The following is a 20,852-nucleotide window of genomic DNA, read 5'->3' as shown; positions in this document are numbered from 1 at the left end:
GCAGCTTTCCTTGGCCAGTAGAGACCCAGTGCTCTCTAGGCCCACGAGCCCTGGCCAGTGGCTGAGCCGAAACTCAAAGGAGCTGTCCGGTCAGGGCCCTGGTCCCAAGCATCACCCCAAGGTGCTGGCCAGTCAGGCACAAGGGATAAGCACTCTCCAACTTCCCCTGTCTGATTAGGGATGTGGGGCCCTAGGAGCACAGGGGGTAACACCAGATGGGGGCCCAGAGGCCCTTCTGTGATCCCTGCTCAGCCCCAGTCCTGCCTTGGAACCCAGGGCACTGCCTCCTGGACCCTGCCCCTTGCCCTTTGGGCTGTGACCTTCCTGCCTGTCCCATGGGCAGAGTGCAGCCTGACTGCCAACACCAGCACCAAGCGTTCCAGGACTTGGAAATTCCCTTGAGAAGAAATGTAGCAGGGGCACCTAGGCTGCAGCCTGGAACACAGTCCCTTCCCTGTGCTTTCCAGCCTCTTCCCTCTGCTTTCCTTCCTGTGTTCTAGCAAACCTGGGCAATCAAACTTGGCTCGCAGACTTCTTTCCCACATCTCCCCACAGCTGTGGTGGGGTATGGCCCCAGTGGACCAGCCTGAGGGTAGGACAGAGTCAGGGGCTAAACACTGGGCAGCAGAGGCTCCTACTCACAGAAATCTCATTTGTTTCCACTGCTGAGTCCCCAGACTTTCTTTCTCAAACCTACATTTTGGGTCTTCACTCTGTCACCTGATAATCTGCTGCTACTCCTTCAGAGGGAAAACAAAACCCCACCCTGATATGTTTTGCTACAACAGGAGATGATGAGCAGTCAGCAAGTTCAGGTGCTGGCTGCTAAGCTTTGTGGGATGCTGACCTGCACCATATATCCCAGAGCTGTCTGCAAGCTGAAATGCAGCTGTATTTTCATACAAGTGCTTGCTGACAAAACAGAAACTGATTGTTAGTTTTACCCTTTTAATTAATAGACCTGCCTGTCAGGGTGTGTGCTTACCACTGAGCTCAGGCAGAGGGAGTTGAGCCTTTCCTGGTCAAGGGTTTTAGGCTTCCAGTTACATTTACTGCACGTGTTATTCAGCCACAAATATTCTGTGGACTCAGCTGACCCAGGCAAGGTGGTCTCCCTCAGAGCCTGAAATGTTGTCTTTGCAGTACAGTGAATTACTTACAATTTGCTGTTGATTTCCCCTTTGAGGATTCAAGCAGGGTTGTATCTAAATCTGAGTTTTACTTGGAGTGCAGGAAAAGCCCTGACTGAACATAGTGTATCTCACAGGAGGACCCACCACCGACCCATTCCACAAGCTCCTGGACTACACCAGCTTGTCATCACCCGAGTCCTATCAGTGTCAATATACCAGCAGCCAAGGCTTAGCAGAGAGGAGGCAATGGGTCTCCACCTCCCCACATCCTGGAGCCACCCCACCACCTCTACTTGCAGCTCTGTCTCAGCAGAGAGAGCAGTGCAAGCAGTTCAAGCACTGTGCATGCCCTTATCCCTGTAGCACTCCTATTCATAAATCTCCTGCTTCCCTACAGATCCCTATGGTAAATAAGCATGAGGACTAAGAAAACCAAGCCACAGGAATTCTGAAAGCCTACAAGCCAATAACTCCTGTTCCAGAGTGTTACTAATACAGTGTATATTCACAATTAGATCGTAGATAACACAAGGGACATTCATCATTCCAGCACACCTCTGCACATGGAAAGCTGAATTTTGCAGCCCTTAAAGTCACCACCATGAAAGTCTTCTGCTCTGCTTCCTGAGCATTTCCCTTGGTAAGCCAGGAAGACTGAATTCTCATTCATGCTGTGGCTTTATTAAGGATACGCTGAGGCTTTACACAACGCTGGCACCCACTCAGAGGTCCCTTTACACTGCTAGAGCAGCGTAACTCAGCCAGCACGAGCGTAAATGAAAATCAGGCCCCAGAGGTCTTTTCTTCCTGCAGCGCAGACTTACAACTCCCATTACACATTTGCATTAAGGGCTGCAACCTTCCATAAAATACACTCACAAACTTAAAACACATTAGAGACTAGCTAGGCTCAGCACACAGAGGGGGCTTCTGCTGAGAATATTTGTCCTCAAGTATGGCACAATAAAAATTTATAGGAATGGAATACTGCAAGGGACCACCGGTTTCAGAGGGACTGGAATCTTGAGTGGGAGAGATCTCCTCCATCAAAGGGAGCCATAGCAAAAGTCTCTTCCATACCCTTGCAGAAAGAACTTGATTTATTTATTAGCCTTAATAGACAGGCAAGAAGGAGCAGGGGATTACCTGAGCCAGGCATTTCTGTATCTTCTGCAAGGTTTGGCTTCTCTTACTTTGCACCAGGTCTGATCGTTCATAGGAAGGTATAGTGACTGTGATGTGACACCAAGTTATAACTACAAGGCTACATGGGACTATGTGGCAAACAATAGAGGATCTGGTCCATATTTGAGAATGTGACTAACAAATAGGACAGAAAACAGAATAATAGACCAAAAAATGTATAAATCTGCTACTAATAGGGCCTGTCTTCAGGAACACAGGCTTTAACTGGGGCTGCTTAATTAACACCTCCAGCACTGGTCTCCAGCACAGCATTTCCATCTGCAGATCCATACAGAGATCTTGCACAAAGGAAACTGCTGATGACCTGAGCATCTGCCTGACCCTGGGCACGGTATCACCAGAGAGCACTGCAGGATACAAGGTCACGAGCATGTTCTAAGCTGGGACAGCCATGGCCCACCGTGCCTGACCACATGGTGGGTAGAGGCATGCTTAGGTCTCTACTGATGACCACCATTAATTTGTTGCTTTTAGAACTTACTTGAAGCCAGTGGCTGAGTGCAGGCTTGCAGCCAAACAGTTTGGATGTGTGTTGAGTTGAAGGCAAGCATGCCAGTCTGTCCCGAAAGTACAGACAGACTTACAATAAGACAAACTGCGTTTGTGCTGCTGCCTTTCTCTCCTTTTCTTGCTCCACCTCCCTCAGCTTTTAATCATTGCATCACAAGTCAAGACCTGCTGTTCCACTGGGCAGAGGGTGTTTTATAAAACATGCTGGCATGGCTGTGGATGGTCACAAACCATTTCTGCTGTGGGTGGAAGTCACAAGTCAGTTTTCTGGGCAGCAGCACACCAGTGAGATTTTGGCCTGCTGCAGGCTGACGTCATTTACTGTTTCAAAAAACCCCATAAATTACTTCTCTTAAAGTTTCCTGGTGGCATGGGGTAACCAATAACAAACATAACCATTGCAGCAACTGAAATGATGAATATGATGCAATGGAAACCTCTACAAAGATTTGAAGCATTTCTGCATGGCTCTGGTTTGAAGTTGGACCTGGGAGGAGTCTGCAGGCATGTCTTCATAGCCATGTGAGGGACGAAGCACTCACGTCCCCATGCTGCAGGCAGGTGAGCTGGGGCAGTGGTACACAGCTGAGAGCTGTCACACACAGAGCTGCAGGCACTGAGACGAGCTGGCTTTCTGCTTCAGGCTGAGACCAGCGGCAGTATTCGCCTGCTTACCTGGTATCTGTCCGAGTGATGGATGTCATCTGAGGAATGGGGCGATGCTGTCGGAGAATCTCCTTCCCGCTTGATTGAGGCCGACAACAAAATTGACTGCAAGAGAAAGGAGAAATTCATGCTGTGAGCACCACCAAGCTCTCTGCCCCTCTCTAAGCTGTCTTCAGAGCCACGGATAGTGCCTGCTGGGCTCTGGAGCTGCACTGGAATGGACTGATGGACTGTGGGGTTTTTCTCTGCTCTTCCCATGAGACGCTGCCCCACAAGGGCACAAGCCCTATGAGGAGAGACTGAGGGAGCTGGGGCTGCTTAGCCTGGAGAGGAGGAGACTCAGGGGTGACCTTATTGCTCTCTACAACTACCTGAAGGGGGGTTGTAAACAGGCAGAGGTTGGTCTCTTCTCCCAGGCAGCCAGCACCAGAACAAGAGGACACAGTCTCAGGCTGCGCCAGGGGAAGTTCAGGCTGGAGGTCAGGAGGAAGTTTTACACAGAGAGAGTGATTGCCCATTGGAATGGGCTGCCTGGGGAGGTGGTGGAGTCGCCGTCACTGGAGGTGTTCAGGAGGAGACTTGACAGGGTGCTTGGTTGCATGGGTTAGTTGATTAGGTGGTGTTGGGTGATAGGTTGGACGTGATGATCTTGAAGGTCTCTTCCAACCTGGTTTATTCTATTCTATTCTATTCTATTCTATTCTATTCTATTCTATTCTATTCTATTCTATTCTATTCTATTCTATTCTAAGGGGACTGGGCTGCAGGGGTCTAGCAAAGTGCAGATGCATCAGGCAACAAAGGGATGGTCATTTTGTCCACCAGGTCTGGTGGCAGGGGGCAGAATCAGACCCTGCTGGACCACACCAGAAACTCACATGGTAAAGCAAAGGCGTGCTGACGTGGAGCAGTGCTTACGTGCCCTCATCTGCCCCTCTAAGTGCCACTGAATCTCTCAATAGCTTTGTAAACTGCACTAAAGCTCTCAGCACATTTACAGCGTGACTACCTCTTCCTTCTGTAATGATGCTATTTATTTTAATAAGTAGCACAGAAAAAGGGGCCTTTTAGAAGGTTAAAAAGATCAGTGATATTTGAGACCCAAGTCATCGCTGATAAACTTCAAGTCAATAGGAGGTAAGTCTAAATTCCACACACAGTGAACTCTAGCGGGAAAATTACTGCAGGAGTTTGACAGCATCTGAGATAAAAAAAGCACACTGAGTTGCAAGCAAACTTTATTATTAGAAGAGTTGGAGGGGAAAATACTGTTTAAAGTTCTGATTTAAAATAAAAGGCAGCTGCACTAGGCTAAATACAGCCCTGTGCATGGTACAAAATAAGAGCACACTGGAAATGCAGCTCTCCAGATGTTTGTTTCTGAGAATCAGCTGGCGAGATCTGACAATAAGTGACTGCTCAGAGATGTGTATGTTGTGAATGGAAGCACAGATATCATCTGAATTGGACAGGTCAAGTGTGGTGACAACATTATTAAAAAGCACAGTACCTTGGAGAAAGGCAAGTATTCCAGAAGCATTTGCCTCTGGGCTGAAATGAAACGTGAAAAAATGTGCATTTTTGGGGGGAAGAGATGAGCAAGTAGAAAAATGACTCAGCATACAAATTGCTTCAGTCAGCAGGATGTCATCCCCCCGGGCCCAGACAGCAATCCTGGTGCGAAAGGCATGGCAGTGTGGTTGGCATGGGCATGGAGGGAGGCCAGGCTTGAACAGAGGAGGATTTGGGATGCTGGGATCAACCCCACGGGTGTGAGCTGCCAGCACTGCCACAAGAGCAAGAGTCACATTCTTTTCTGCACTGCAGGTCTCTGCCATAAAGTGTGGCTCTACCAACTGTGCAGAGATGTGACATCCTGAAAGGGTTCACACAGAAACTGCTTGCTGGGCTATCTCCCATGCCAACACTAAGGGCTGTGTTGGCCACACCTCAGGGCTGGCACACTCTTCAGCTCAGCCTGACAGGGATATCAGGTGCTGGGAGGGCTAGCAGGAGCCAATGGCACTGGTGGGCACCCAGTGAGGGCTGTCCTGAGAGGCTGGCTTCTGCCTCCCAGGACAGAGAGAGACAGAGCAGAGGTTTTTCCTGCCTTACATGTGGGCTAAACCCAACTGGTGATCAGTTTTGGCTCATGTATTTCTGAAGAAGCCCTCTGATAACCATGAGAAGCAGAATGCAGACCATGAGCTTCTGTTGTTGTTTAGTTTCCTTATTTTCTAAATAGGCAACAAAGACCATTTCTGAAGGTGCAGGATTGCACATGCCCTACACAACAGAGGGATGGAGGCCCTGACTGCAGTGGTGCTAATGCCCTTTCCCTTCTCTAATAAGCAAAGCACCCTGGGACCGGGAGGGTTAAATCCGTCTTGTCTTCCAATGTATTCTGGAGCAGGGGAAAAAAATACCCATCTCCCCAGTCCTCGGCGACAGACAGACAAACCCTGCCCACCTCCAGCATCCCCCTCAGCTTCTGGTAGCTCTAATCCAATATTATTATGTGAAAAATGGTTGGGCTAGCTATGGAGACAGTAAATTAAACGTTATGTATTAGTTTTTAGCGTGTGGTCCCAGGAAGAACGCTGGCCCCATTTATTCCGCAAACCTCCTGAGCACCATGGCGATGACCTCTGGAAAAACGCAGGGCTAAACTAATCCCAAAGATGTCAATCTCGAGGCCTCTTCTACATACACTTGCAGTTTAGATTAATAAACTGTCTATTTTTAAATTGTGTGCAAGCACTTCAATTCTAAATACCTCACCGGCATGTTAAACACAGCGCTGGGGATGCCAAGTCACACTTCCCCTTCACTCTTAAGGAACCTGACTTCATTTGTTTTTCTCATTTCTGTGCGCCGTGCCACGCTTTCCCCTTCGGGCAGCTGTGGAGGCAGGCAGGGCTGCGGGCTCAGGGGCTAAGGGATTAGGAAAGGCACTCACCATCAGGGTGACTTTGATTTCTGCTTTAGCCCAGCCTCTCTGCCATCCCAAATTTGGCCTCTTTTATTTCAGATTGTCACGTTGGGGTTGTTTTCTGGTGGCCGAGCAGCGAGGATGCCTGGCCACAGCGCGCCAAGCTGAGGGTTTGCTGCTCTTTGTACCCACACCGCTCATTCCCACCCCGGTCCTGGCAAGAGGGGAGGGGGCAACAATATGATCCTCAGTCCTCACTCAGCCAGCATCTGGGAAGATGGCTGTGGAGGGAAAGGCAGCTTTACATGTGTCCTCCCATCCCTTGTGTATACCCACGCTGCAGGGCAGACCCAAGGTCTGTCATCCCACACCAGAAACAGCACCGGGTTCTCTGCATGCAGACAGGCGTGCCACTCATTTGTGTGGAGATGCTTCCTACCTTGGGGACCAGCTGCTTCAGCATGGTGGGAACAAGCCTTGATGCTGAAATGTGCCTTTTCCCCCTGGCGACAGGCCACCAGCCAGCTCATCTCTGTCTGGTTGTCAGTTCAACCCAGCTCCCCTTCAGGGTGTGTCTGAGCAGGGCTGTAGGGGTGGGAGCACCCTCCTACCTCCCCAGTCCCCTCTCCCCTGGCTAACCACAGCTCGCAGCATCCAGGATGGAGCAAGGGCCTTGTGTGAGCGGCTGTGAAGCCTCATATTTCTCCCTCTCCTTTAAATCATCTCTCCATTGGGTAAAGGCACTCTCTGTGGAGGTTATAAACCCTGAGAGGATCAGCCTGAGCATTACACCTGGGGCAAGCTAAATAAAAAAAGGTCACCGGCGCTTTTTAAACATGGACAAAAAAGCAGTAAAATGTGTTTGGAAAAAAAAAATCTGGCATTAAATCATGACTTTTTGCCTGGCTTGCCTCATTAAAAGTGGCCTTTTGGAAGGTAAAATTATCATTGTAAGTGATAAGATCTTTAAGAAAATAATTCACGGCTTCTTCACCCTTTAATATGATAGCCGCCACCGGCTAATTTTTTTCTTAATGGCAACGAGGTCATCAATCTTGTCCAAGCCATGTACTCCCTCCTTCCTCCTGCCTCTCCTGTCGTGCTGGGTAACCATGGCCCCACTCAGCGTTTCCTTCCCATCCCTTGGCGCCCAGCTGTGCTCTGCCAAGGGGAAGAGCCGTGTCTGGGTGTACGGCTTTGCCCGCCTGTGTCTGTGGATCTGGGCTCTCCCCGGGGATGCAGCACTGCGAGAAGCAGAAGCCACATAAGCCTTGCTCATGCTATGAGGCTCACACCTTAGCAGCTCCCAACACCCTCTGTGGATCCTGCAGTTCTGCAGCGCTGGGCTGCAGCGTCTGCAAATGTTTCTGCAGTCTTATTGCAACCAGGACCATATCGTTTATGTGTAAAAACACACGGGCAGGTTTGACGTGTATCACATGTGTATCACACCGGCGGCGTGTCAGCTGCTGTTATCCCAATCCCTGGCTCTCCAAACCTGCTCCTCCCTGCTTGGGCAGAGGAGCTGTGGGCAGCTCCAAGGTGATGCTGGCAAGAGCATGCATGCCAACATGCTACTGGCTTCTGACCCACAGGCACTCAAGATGCGGGCCTGGGGCAGCACAAGAGGAGGGGTCGGGTGTCAGGGTGCAGCCGCCGGCCCGAGGAAATGGATGGAAATTGCCAGCCCCAGCCCTAAGCGCTGCCTCTCGCTGGCAGCCGGGGCAGGTGTCAGTGCTGGGAGAGCCCAGCCAGCGCCGCGGACATTCTGCTGCCTCTCAAGGCCAGGCATTTGAGAGTATTAAAGTGCTGGACTCCTGCTTTCTGATAGCCCTGGAAAAACACAGGGAGTCTATTTTTCTTAAACAATCCATCACAGCTGCTGTCAGCAGAACAAATACCCTAACCCTGCTTTTTATGAATCTATATGGCCTTTTTAGGTTTTTTTTTTTTTCCTTTTTCATTTTGGCACAAAGTGTTCCCTGCTTGATGCATTCAGCTTTAACTCTGCTGTCTAAATAGGTACTTATCACTTAACATGGAGGTGATGGCTTGACATGTTTTCTGTCTCCTGCCCTCCCCTCCACGGTAGGGAAGCCGTCAAAGTGTTGCTAATAGCTGTTATCACTTGGGAACTGTAACCTGAAAGCAATGAGTGATACCAGGCCTTGCTGCGATTTCCCCCCTTAACTCTGCTAGCCATTTTTTATGTTATTGCTGGAGGATCTCTGACACAAAGATGCTACTATTAGAGCTGAGTTTCCTAGAAGCTTTTGGAGGGTCCACTTTTGCTCCCAGGAAAGTTAGAGGTAAAATTATCTAGTGGCTTTTAGCTGGCGGAGATGAAGGTGAGATGGAGCTGGGGATGAAAGGCTTAAATGTGAGAAGAGTGTGAATAGTGAACTGAAATAATGGTATCAGCAGCTTCTGGCCTTCACTGAAAGACTCCAGTGGTCTGCAAGCAGAATGAGCTTACAGGAACGTGAGCTACTAATTTATTTCTGTTCATGTTACAGTCACGCCTGAGGTAGTAATTGAGCTCTGGGTCCTCTTGTGCAAGACATCAGCTACATGGTGGGGAAAGGAGCCTCTTCCAGCAGAACCACTTATTGGCACACTGGGGACAGAGGGGAAAGGGATCTGGCCAGGGTCTGCCTCTGTCTGCCAGCCTGCTCAGCTCATCTCCAGGGCCAGATCCCTCTCTGCTCCCAGATGCAGCAGTTTCCCCCACTCTCACAGGAGAACAACAGTTTGGCCCAAGGGGAGTGAGGGGCTTTGGTTGCTTGTGGGCTAATTTGTTTTATGGAATAAAACCTGGCAGAGATTTTTTTTTTAAGTAGCTCTGGTATTCATTACCCCAAACTGGCAGGAAGCACGGCCAGCCAGCACTCATTCTATGTAATTTTCATTCCTTGGCATATCTGTAGGCTGCTCTTGCATCCCTGTCTTGGCCATATCTTTGCTGCAACACTCAGATTTATCTTTTTCATCTTTCCTTGTAAATCACAGTTACAGTGATGCCCTCCCCCTTCCCCCCACCCTGGAGAGTCAGCGACACAAGAGAAGGAGCTAAAAGCCCAAGGCCCTGACACCCATCCCCTGTTCCTATCACCAGACATGATACAGAGAAGTTAAATGATTGTGCTCGAAATTTCATCTTGAGTGAGACAGCTGGGAAGGGCTTAATACAGACATTCTGTCAAGGTTTAAGGCTCCAAATCTAGCTTGCTTCAAAGCTCTTTTTCCTTGGAGGGCTTTAGTGGTCAAATTTCCCTCTGGATGCTGTAATTCTCTCTCACACAGCTTGGTGAAGCTGTAAAATCACCAGGGGTGGGTGGGGGAGTCAAAGGGCCCTGACACTGTGGCTTTACTCCCAGCTCCACTGGAGGTCCTGGAGCAGCCTGCTGGCCACCTGCCTGTGGGCACCCTCTGAGGAGCTGGGTGCACACCTAAACAAACCAGCCACAGGCATCTTCTGGGTTCATGAGGTGGATTTTGTTCCTGGCCAGTCATGTTGGTGTTTGCAGCAAGAGCCAGTACACAGACCGGACTGTTAGTGGGAAAGGCAATTTGCAGTCATGTATCAGGAAGCAGCAGTGAAATGAACCTGATATCAGAGCTAGGATGTTTCATGGAGTCCAGCCTCTTCCCCTTCAATTGTAAGGACCAGCACTCTCACAAGGGATTTAAGTTCACTTGTTATATGAGAGATGACAATCCACAACTAATACCCTGAAATTTAGGGGCTGAAATCTCTCTGGGCAGAGATAATATCCCAGCTAGATGATAGGTAGCTAGGAGGATCTGGAGGTTCTGACTCCCTGAGTTACTGCTGCCCACTCAAGGAAGAGTGGGAAGAGTTTGACTTACATTGCTCATTCACCTCACCAACATGGCTTCAATCCAACAGATGCTCTGCTCCTGCATAACCCCCTACAAGAAGCAGCTAAGGCAAGGGGAAAGCATGAAGCCCAGGGAAACTTCACACTGCTGACATCTGTTCAAGGCTCCTGAGCTGCCACCAGCCTGGATCGAGATTGTGGTCTTGTCCCTACATTTCTGCAAGGCATCCCTGCTGCCTGGCTGCCTGAGGCATAGACTCTGACCGCTCTGGGAGTGCTGCAGGGAAGCCCTGGGCTCACAGAGATCTGGGGCATGGACTGGATTGGACACATTTTCAGAACGTGTCTTCCTGAGTGACTCTGGTGTTGGGCTTCCCCATGGTGACCCAGGATGACAGTGAAAGGTTAGTGAACAGCCACACTGGTGAATGGGATGATGGAGCCATGGTCTCTAGCTGCACAAGAGCAAGGATATCCTCTATCCCTTCTCATGAATGTGAAGTATCTGTTCCCACTGCCACTGAAACTTCTTCTTTGTGAAGAACTTATTTTCTTGCCTGTGTTCTCTTGGAGTCTCAGACGTGGCATCAGAGAAGGATGCTATAGATGTCCAGGACTTTCCTTGAATTCCAATGCCTGAGGAAATCCTTTCCCAGGCTGGGAACACTGGGTATGATTTCTGATAAGGAAATGGGTTTTCAGAACGTTTTGCATAGGTGTGAAGCAGCCCAGCAAGAGCAAGATGTTGCCTTGACCTGTGTGTGGTCAATGGGCTACCTGGCTCTTGGCAAAATGAAGATCCAGGCACCAAAGGCTATCACAAGCCTTGGTGTGTTCAAGTTTGCAATCAGCAACAGAAACCCAGGCTGGGAGGAGACAGTGATATCCCCTTTGATATCTGTGGGTCACAGGACTAGGCAGCTGTTTCAGGTCCTTTTCCCTAGCCAGATGCTGGCAGAGTCCAGCTTGCTGTCACCAGCTTTTCTAAGTAATTGGCAGTCAGGGTTGGATAGAATTCTCATCCTGAGGCTCTCCATGCAGCTTTGGCAGCTGCTTGTCCAAGTGGCTTGTCCACACTGGCATGGCATGATCGATTGGGCTTGGTCTCTCATAGAAAGGAGGATCCTGAATGCTGTGGAGCTGTGTGGCATTCAGTGCTGTCCACTAAGCTGCCTTCACAGAGAGGGAGCCAGCCCAGGCACCAAGCAAACATGTTGGCCAGAGCCTTCCCAGCTCACAGCCCTTGCCTGGCCATCACTGCCTTAGTCAGCTTCAATAATAGAAGAACCTGATATAATAATCCTGCATTCATCACAACCCATGTCAAATGATTGGATTTTCTTTGACATATTGTCATGAAAAATGGCCCAGTGCAGTGAGTGACAGCTCTTCAGGGGCAGGAGAGTGGTAAGCAAGGAACACATGTTTACATCTGGCCTTTTATTGCCACGGGAGATGTTTGCTGGGGCAGCTGTGGGGAAGGGATGGGGGCAGAGTCAGGAGACGGAGCACATGGGGGGTTAAATCCTCTGCCCCAGATGCACCCTGAGGAGAGCCTCAGGCCAACATAGAAACATCAATAATAGTAATACTATATGCAAAGGTCCTAAATGAGTCCTAAAGTGGTCTTAAAGCCACCAGTGACCACAAAAGTAATATAGCCAGCCTGCATCCTACCCCAGTTCTCATGCCCCTGAGTGGACCCAGCCTGCCCATGCTGCCAGTGGGTGATCCTAATGGATGAGGAGGGGCAGCTCCTTTCTTGCAATGCTGAGCTGCTGGCCCTTTTGTTGGCACCAGCAGAAGGACCAGGCAGGAAGCATTGCAGCAGTCCCACGGTTCTTGTGACCCCTTCCACCAGTGCCCAGGGAGGAAAGTGGGACATGGCACAGGTCCCAGCTCTTCCCAGGAGATGGTGCCTGGAGATCTCCAGATCTGCAAGCTTCCCTTAGGAATCTGTCCCCCATTCCTTTGTCTGGGACCCCTGTTAAGGGTGGCCCAGAATTCCAGCTTTGTCCCCAGCAGGACTTCTTCAGAAAGACTTCACATCCCAACGGGCTGTTTCCTCCCCAAGATGCAAATACTCAGTGGGCACAAAGAGCAGCCTTCATCTTCATCTCCCCACCGCCCTCCTCCTCAATACCACCTGGTTACAAAGGGGCCTTTAATACCAAGCTCAGGTGAAGGCGACAGCACTGTGCCTTCCCGTGACACACAGGACTTGTCTCCCAGCAAAAGCCACCTAGAAATAATGAATCCTCCTGGGCTGAGAGGCTTTCAAGCTCTCTGAGAAGGGAATGAAAGATTTCCTGATTTCACCCTCTCCCTCCCTGCTCTCCTGGCTTCTTGAAGTTAATGTTCTTAGCCCCAGACGTGACGGGCAAAGGGAAAAGATCCATGTGGTGACAGGGGACGATTGATCTCTTTTACATAGAACGAAGCTCCAGTCCCAGTTTAATCCCCTTGCTCAAGGCAAATGGGATTTTTTGTCAATGGAAACTTCAAAAGCCCGTCCCTGCCGTGAGATGGACCTTCTTCTTTATCTGGTCTCTGTCAGTCACTTGCTGCATTTCCCTCCAAACAGCTAATCTGTCTTCCCAGCCATCCTTCTCCCTTGCAGGCGATGTGTTTGGGATCATTGAGTTATCTACACCCAGACCTGACAAGGAGAGAAAGGGAAGCTTGCAGGGTCCAGCTGCTTTCATTTTTGTGGGTGCCCCTTCCAACTCCTTTGGCTGCTCATGCTCTGTGGGTTATCTATGGGGTTTGGGGATTATTTTTTCTCCTCTGCTTTTTTTTTTCTCATGGAAGAAACAGTTACATCTCCACTCTCTTCCCAGTCTCCCTTGGGACAGGGCAGGGGAGACAGATAGAGTCATGCAGGACATGGGAATGGCAAAGGTGTGGAGCACTACAGAGTATTGCTGTGATGTTTATTCTCTGTTGGAGGATTTGGGAAATTGCTAGGCTGACATGGGAGATGTCCTTGCCTGTCAGGAACTCAGGCCAGCATGATGGCTTCCTCAGCCCTCACTTGGTGGGGCAGACAGGGTGCGTGATGTGCTTGACAAGACACTCTGCCTCAAGGGGAGAGCCTAAAGCTGAAATTCCAGTTTCTGTTTCTGACATCACATGCCAAAAATGACCCAAAGGCTTCAGAAGAAAAAAAGGAGAGCGAGACCTGAAGTCAATTCTCTTGAAACAAGCATGAAGACACCTCCTGTGAGAGATGCCCTGCACTCCTCTGAGCGCTGGGAGTCTCCTTGGCTGAGGTGGTGTCACTGGAAGTGTAGAAGAGTCTGGACTACTTGTGTTTGCCCATCCTGGAGAGGACAGTGTGCTTTTCAGAGGCCAGGCAATGCCCAGCAGCCCTGCAGTGCTCCCTGACACCCACTTGCCTGCCCAAGCTCTGGTCCTTCCCAACACCATTATCATACAATGCTAACAGCAATACTGATTAGTAAGCAGTGCCTTTTGCAGTGATTCATAATGAATTCTGAGACAAGGGGGTGGGAGGTGGGTCCTGGGGAGGGGGAATGTGGCTAGGATGGGGGCTGTTTTAGTGATTTGGGCTCCTCCTTTGCTGTGCTTTGCTCCCCTGAGGCATTCCCCCTCCTCTCTTCCAAAGCTGGCATATGGCTCTGGCTCCAGGAACTCCTGAACAGGCTGAGCTCAGCCTGCATGTGATCAGTTCTCATTAGCTGTCATTAGACACAATCTGGAATTCCAGAGCCCACTGGGTCCTTCAACTCCACTCTCCCTTGGCTGCATGGGGAGCCAGTGCATGGACTTGGCTGCTCCAGCCAAGTGGGTGATGAGGGCAGCAGCTTCCCCCAGTGTTGTCTGGACACCAAAGCATTGCCATCTTCCTTGGGGACACTGAGTAGCAGGACAGGGGGAGGGCTGGGAAGGTGGGGGCATATAAAGCACATCTACTGGGGCAGGAGGGGAAGTGTGCTGAGTTGTGCTCACTTACCTTGGGGGTACCTGCAGCCATGGCATCCTTCAGGATGGAGCTCTTGCTGCCAAGAGAGAAGAGAATGGGGTCAGAGTCATGACACTGCAGCTGTGGGCAAGAGGGATAGTACTTCAAGCGATCTCAGGAAGTCAAATAACAAAACATATGTCTCTCCTTCCCTGTACCAACAAGAGTCTCCTCATCCTGACTGGAGGTGCATGGAAAGGAGTGCAGCATGAACTATTTGTCCATCTGGAATAAAATGTTCTTGTGAGTGCAAGCCCCCCAAGCTCAGTCATACATTGCAGAATCAAATCCCGACTCTCCTTGGGCACTTGCACAGCTCCTCTCTCAGCCTTGGGGAAAAGTGGGGAGCAAACCTTCAGGGGCACAGGAGAGAGGAGCAGAGGTGGAGAGCCCTGCGTGGGGGCAGGCACAATAAGAAAAAGGAGGTAAGGAAAAAGAAGGAGATTAAAATGACGTAGGAGCAAGGGAAAGAAGATCCTCTGAGCTGCAGCCGCGCTGTGAAGGCAGCAGCTCTGCTGGAGGCTGGAGTGATTTGTTAATACAGCTTGTTCGCCATTTAGCAGGGAAGGAGGTCCTCGGCACGGTGCTCCTCCTCGCCTGCCCTCGCCAGCGGGAGATGCTATAGATTTAATAACACCTTCCCCCCTCCAGACAGGTTAAACTTGAAACAATTACATATCAAAGCCGACATAGTGGGGAGGCCTGCACTGTAATTTTTTGGTTATTAAAGTAATCTCTCTCATGTAAATTCTCCTGCTAACATGCTGCAAACAGCATTAGGAAATAAATTATTTCCCCATGATTCGATTTGTCAATGCAAAGCACCTGCAGCAGGCAAAAGGCTCTTGAAATATGTTGCCGAGCCCGGTGCCTGTGCTCGTAAGTGCAGGCTGGTGGGGTGGCTGGCTCCCGGCTCCCCATAGCCCCGGGGAGATGATGGATGGGTGCGTGGAGGGGGGGAGGTTAGCGGGAGGAGGCGGAGGTTGGGGAATGGGGGGGAATGGAATTGTGTTTAATAACAAAATTTGTATGCAAGCCTGCATCCCAGGCTAAGGATGAGTGATCGGCAGCCAGAAAGTATTAAAAAGCCTCGCTAAACAGATGCTGACAATAGAACAAGACATATCAAATCAGATCTACTTCAGAAGCATTAATATACACACGCACACACGCCTGCCCGCGCGCGCGCGCGCCCGGCTCCGCACCCCCGCGCCCCTTTCTTCTCAATCACAGCAATATGGGAGGCATCAATAAATTTTTATGAGACTTTTAGAAGATCAACACGGTACTAGATGTGACAAAAAAGCAATGTGCCTGTCATGTTCGCTTTGTCGGGGACACTTTAGCCCCAGATGCCTAGCTGCAGTGGCAGCGGGGAGAAATTGAATTTGGCTGGCTTTAATCTGCCTTGATTTGGCAGATGGCTGGGTGTTACGAAATGAGCAGGGATGGAGGAAGGTGTTTTCTCCTGGGGCTATGGCTCCTCTCCTCTCCCAGTGCCACTGCCCTTGCCCCCCACCCTGAAATGAGGGGAAACACACAGTTATCCGCTGCCTTCGGGTCACCCCAAATACCATAGCTCTGCTCCCAGAGCAAGCTGCTGCAATTGGTGGGGACCAGTGATCAATGGGCTGGGCATGGCCTCCCTTGCAGCCCCCCTTCCCCAGTGAGATGCACTGCTGGCTGCTTGCTGGGAGTTGCACGATGCCCTCTATGCCTTGTCCCCCAGCTCTGCCCTTCCTGATCTTGGGAGGTGGCACAGATCAGAAGCAGTCCCTGCTGACAACTGAGATTCAGGCCTGGTGCCACCTCCAGCCTGTGCCCAAGTGCATGCAATGGGACAGATTTCCACCCCCTTGCCATCTTCAGTGCTACCTTGAAGTTCTCAATCACCCAAAGTGTGGAACAACTTTTTTTTCCCCTTTTACAACCAACTCACTTCCTCCCTTTTCTTGTTAAAGATGTTTGAAATCATTCTGGAGGGAAAGAGGAAGAATCTCATAAGTCCCTCCCAGAAAGGGTTTCAGTGCCAGGAAACTGTCCCAGTTTTCGGGACAGGCGTCTCTCCAGTCAGCCCAAAGCCCAAGCCTCTGCCCCTGGGGATGATGAAGAAGGGGACTGATTTAGACAGCTTGACAGAGTTTATTTTATTCTTCGTTTTGAGAATTTTTAAGAACCACTCCCCTCCTCAAAATCTAGCCCCACTCTGCTGCTAATAGGAGTTTGCAATTTGTTGTTCTCTATTTCCAGAGGTGGGTCAAGAACAGGCACAACCCTCGAGCGCCCGAGTCCCGAGACCCTGCAATTTAAGGATGCTTTCCTCCACCCCACTAACCAGCCCCCTGAACTACAGCAGCTGCAGCCCCCCGAGCCTCTTAAGGATGCTGGCAGCGGGCTGAGCATCGAAAGGCCGTCAGCAAAGAGAAACCTTCCCCTCCATAAACACTGCCGACAAATTAAAAACGGTAAAAGCGAAATCAAGACCTTTAAAGTTCAAACACTTTTCGGTGCCTTTTAAAGTTTTTTCGCTCTAGGCCCTTGCAGAGAGCACAATCTTTGGAGACCTTGGGATTCTCTTTAATCACCCAGCCAGGCTGCAGTGGTCTGAAATGATTACACATTTACATAGTAATAACCCCAACACTCTCCACATTATTTCATGGCCAGCATATTTCCACTCGGCGAGTGATCCATGTGTTTTAAATTATAACCTGTACATAGGAAATTAGTTACTAAGTACGATGTTCGTGGGCTCGTCTGACACTTCTAATTAAGGTGATTTACACAGAATTATCCTAGGAAATAAAAAAATGGTGTTTTGCTACCTAATAAAATATAATTACTACCCACTTTTATAAGTTACAGTTAGTTTTAATCTATTTGGGGAATTGTTTATCTAGTTGGTTACGGGAAAAAACCCAACTTCTGTCTCTTTTTAGGTAACCCCTCCGAAGTACCAAGGAAGTCAAGAAATGCCCTGGAAAGACCTAGCAGTTTGGGCAGCCTCATTCTCTCTGTCTTAAGGCCTTTTCATTTCACAGTATCACAGTATCACAGTATCACTTAGGTTGGAAAGGACCTCGAGGATCATCGAGTCCAACCTATCAACACAGACCCCATGACTAGACCATGGCACCAAGTGCCACGTCCAATCTCCCCTTGAACGCCTCCAGGGTCGATGACTCAACCACCTCCCTGGCCACCTGTTCCAATGACGAATGACTCGCTCAGTGAAGAACTTCCTCCTCACCTCGAGTCTAAACCTCCCCTGGTGCAGCTTGAGACTGTGTCCCCTTGTTCTGGTGCTGGTTGCCTGGGAGAAGAGGCCAACCCCTTCCTGGCTACAACCACCTTTCAGGTAGTTGTAGAGGGCAATGAGGTCACCCCTGAGCCTCCTCTTCCCCAGGCTAAACAATCCCAGCTCCCTCAGCCTCTCCTCATAGGGCTTGTGCTCAAGGCCTCTCCCCAGCGTTGTTGCCCTTCTCTGGACACGTTCAAGTGTTTCGATGTCCTTCTTAAACTGAGGGGCCCAGAACTGGACACAGTTCCAGGCAATATGGGGCTGTTTCCTCGCTGAATCACAGAATCACAGAATTTCAGGGGCTGGAAGGGACCTTCAAAAGATCATCTAGTCCAAATTCCCTGCCAGAGCAGGACCACCTACACCAGATTATCCAGGAACGCATCCAGGTGTTGGGGCTGTTCAGTCTGGAGAAGAGAAGGCTCCGAGGTGACCTAATTGTGGCCTTCCAGTGTCTGAAGGGGGCCTACAGGAAGGCTGGGGAGGGACTTCTCAGAATATCAGGTAGTGATAGGACTAGAGGGAATGGAATGAAGCTGGAGGTGGGGAGATTCAGGCTGGAGGTGAGGAGGAAGTTCTTCACCATGAGAGTGGTGAAACCCTGGAATGGGTTGTCCAGGGAGGTGGTTGGGGCACCGTCCCTGGAGGTGTTTAAGACCAGGTTGGATGAGGCTTTGTCCAGCCTGATCTAGTGTGGGGTATCCCTGCCCATGGCAGGGGGGTTGGAACTAGCTGATCCTTGTGGTCCCTTCCAACCCTGACTGATACTATGATACTATGATACAGGTGAGTTTTGAATATCTCCAGAGAGGGAGACTCCATGACCTCCCTAGGCAGCCTGTTCCAGTGCTCTGTTGCACTTACAGTGAAAAAAAAAATAATTTGGGGGAGCTAAGAGAGCAGTTTTGGCTGTGCATTGATACATCCCTACATGTTCTTGTGCTGTATGCAATAATGTCCCTGCTTTGGTGCTGCTGGAGAGCTCTGGTATTGCTTAACATTAACAGGAGCTGTACTGCCAGGTCCCCACATGCCCTGGGGCTCTCACTGGGAGATCATCACTTCTCTATAATAGGACACATCAGCTTTCAGAGGAACATTTACTCTTACTGAGGCCCTCCATAGTGAAAGCAAGACTCAGGCTACCCCACAGACATACAGACGTATTTGGTTAGGAGCATCCCCAGGTGCAGCCAGGAATTCCCTGGCATCTCTCTAAGCGAGACCCAAGGGCTGTTCATACACAGTGCTTCAGGTGAGACATCCCAAATGGCACAGGACAGCTCAGCATGCTGAATATGTGCCCTCCTTACCTACAGGCTTGGAGTTTCTCTACCCCTGTGGTGGCTGCCATTACATACAATGACCTTCAAGTTTGTGGGTTTTGTTATTAATTGTTGTTATTATGCTCTTGCCTTTTGGGGTGTGCTTGCTGCAGGGGGCGGAAAAAAAGGCAATATGCAAGGAGTGGTCCCTTTCACTCCCATGAACAGAAGCTCCTGCTTCCCACATGGGAAAGCCAGGGCTGAAGGTTAAGTGATCTGATTGCATTTTACCATGAGCAAAGTGGTACTTGTCCTTTTCCTTTAAGCCTTTGCTCTTGGCAAGCTGTTGTAGGAACCTCAGCTTTTCCTCCAAAGCAAAAGAGAAGTTTTCTGGGCGCCCAAGTCAGGAGTCAAGCAGAAGCCCTGCTCCCATGGGGACATGGCTCATCAGCTGCCAGGCAGGGGACCAAGACTCAGGGAATGCTCTTGGTGCCCAGAGCACACTCTGGCAGGCAGGGCCCTTGCTGACAGAAACCTGGTGGCAGGCAGCTGCTTCAAGGAGGCAAGGGCAGGAGCCTTCCTCTTCTGAACTCGTCACAGCATGAGCACTGTGCCAGCATCAGGTCATCACTACAGCATCCCAAGAGCAAGGGTGGGAGAGCTCCGTTGCAATTGTAGCTACAGCTTGAGTGAGGAGACCAAGGGAGATGTTCTCAGAAGGAACATCTAAGCACAGAGCAGTGATGGGACTTGCCCCTACTATTACTGCAAGTGTGCAGCACACTTCCATCAGCAATAAGGCCAGAAACAGCTGTGTAGCTGTGCTTGGTCTCCCCAGGCACATTTAAATGAGATTTCCCCAAAGCCCCCACAGAGGGCAAGGCAGGGCTTATGATGAGCATCCATCACGGAAGGGCTGAGCTCAGGACCTGGCATGGCAGCCGCCCCCTGGCAGCGCAGTAACAACTGCAAGTGAAGAAGTTCCTTGAGCTTGGGCAGCTACAGTTGTTTGTGCTCATCCCTTAATGATATTGCAGCCAGAAGAGGCTTAAAGAGGTGGTAAGAGGGCTGCTATCATGCAGCTGGTGTCTGCCAGCTCTGTGATTCTTCTACAGAACAACTCTCAGCAGCTCTCTGGATTTGACAGGCACCAGCCAGAGCACATACAGCTCCCACATGAGATCCTGCAAAGCCAAAACGTTTCTACAAGCTGCAGCCAACTGATGTGCTACTTAAAGAAGAAGAAGAAAAAAAAAAATCCAGTGGAAACAATTTATTTCTAGCTGCAGGACTCACAGCTTGAACATGCAGCCTGGGGACAGGAGCCCCAGCAGCAGAGCAAGCCTCCTGCAGAGCAGGCAGACGGCAACACCAGCTGTAAATAAGCAGTCGCTGGGTAGAGAGGGAATTGGATTTTTGTGAGTGCCAGTTTAAATAAGTGGAAGCACCACTTGAAGCCTAAATAAGGAAACATGAGCTTGGTTGCTTTTTTTCTCCCCCTTTTTAAAAGTACACGAGGCCAAATCCTCACCTAGCCACAGGTGACATCCCACAGCACAGCTGGGCGTGATCTGTGCAGTCAAAGGGAAACGTAATAGGTTTTGTAACCTGCTGAGGCTGTTCTAGCTGTACCTGATCCAAGGGTTGCTTAGATCTTCTGCATCCCATGATGGGGAAAGGGGCTAAGTGATGGTAAAAAATGCCAAAGATGTTGGAGTCAGGACCAGAAATGCTCTGCCTTTACGGTCCTTACAGACATGCTTCCCAAATGGTCCCTCAGAGAGTGTTGTGAGACCTCAGTGCCCAGAGAGGAAGCTGCAGCAGAGATGCAGCCAGGATCATAAAACACAGTGGCATTGACCTGGTGATGCTAAAATCCCCTGTTTGCTCTGTCCTGTTCACACCCATCTGGCTCTTTATTCCCTACTGGGTTTTTGTTTATAATCCCCTGGTATCCCATGCCCCTGACAGGAACCCCTGTTCAGAGTGGGCAACAGGTTTCTGGGTGAGGG

The 20,852-nt window shown here is 50.1% G+C and overlaps 1 protein-coding gene across 5 annotated transcripts in view; it reads right to left on the bottom strand.

Annotated features, from left to right (window-relative positions):
* The window catches only part of RNF220 (ring finger protein 220), a 234,534-nt gene that overhangs the window by 64,291 nt on the left and 149,391 nt on the right, over positions 1-20,852 (bottom strand). For all 5 annotated transcript variants that reach the window (XM_068141568.1, XM_068141569.1, XM_068141566.1 and 2 more), the window contains 2 exons: positions 14,266-14,311; positions 3,525-3,620 (listed from right to left, as the gene is read on the bottom strand). In XM_068141568.1, coding sequence (XP_067997669.1) covers positions 3,525-3,620; positions 14,266-14,311 — 142 coding nt within the window. The remainder of the gene's footprint in view (positions 1-3,524; positions 3,621-14,265; positions 14,312-20,852) is intronic.

This window comes from Melanerpes formicivorus, unplaced genomic scaffold (assembly GCF_026170545.1).
Source record: "Melanerpes formicivorus ecotype bairdi unplaced genomic scaffold, bMelFor1.0.p_v2 SCAF_7, whole genome shotgun sequence".
Classification (NCBI taxonomy): domain Eukaryota; kingdom Metazoa; phylum Chordata; class Aves; order Piciformes; family Picidae; genus Melanerpes; species Melanerpes formicivorus.
Note: the sequence above shows the minus strand (reverse complement) of the source record. Positions and strands in the feature narration are given on the sequence as shown.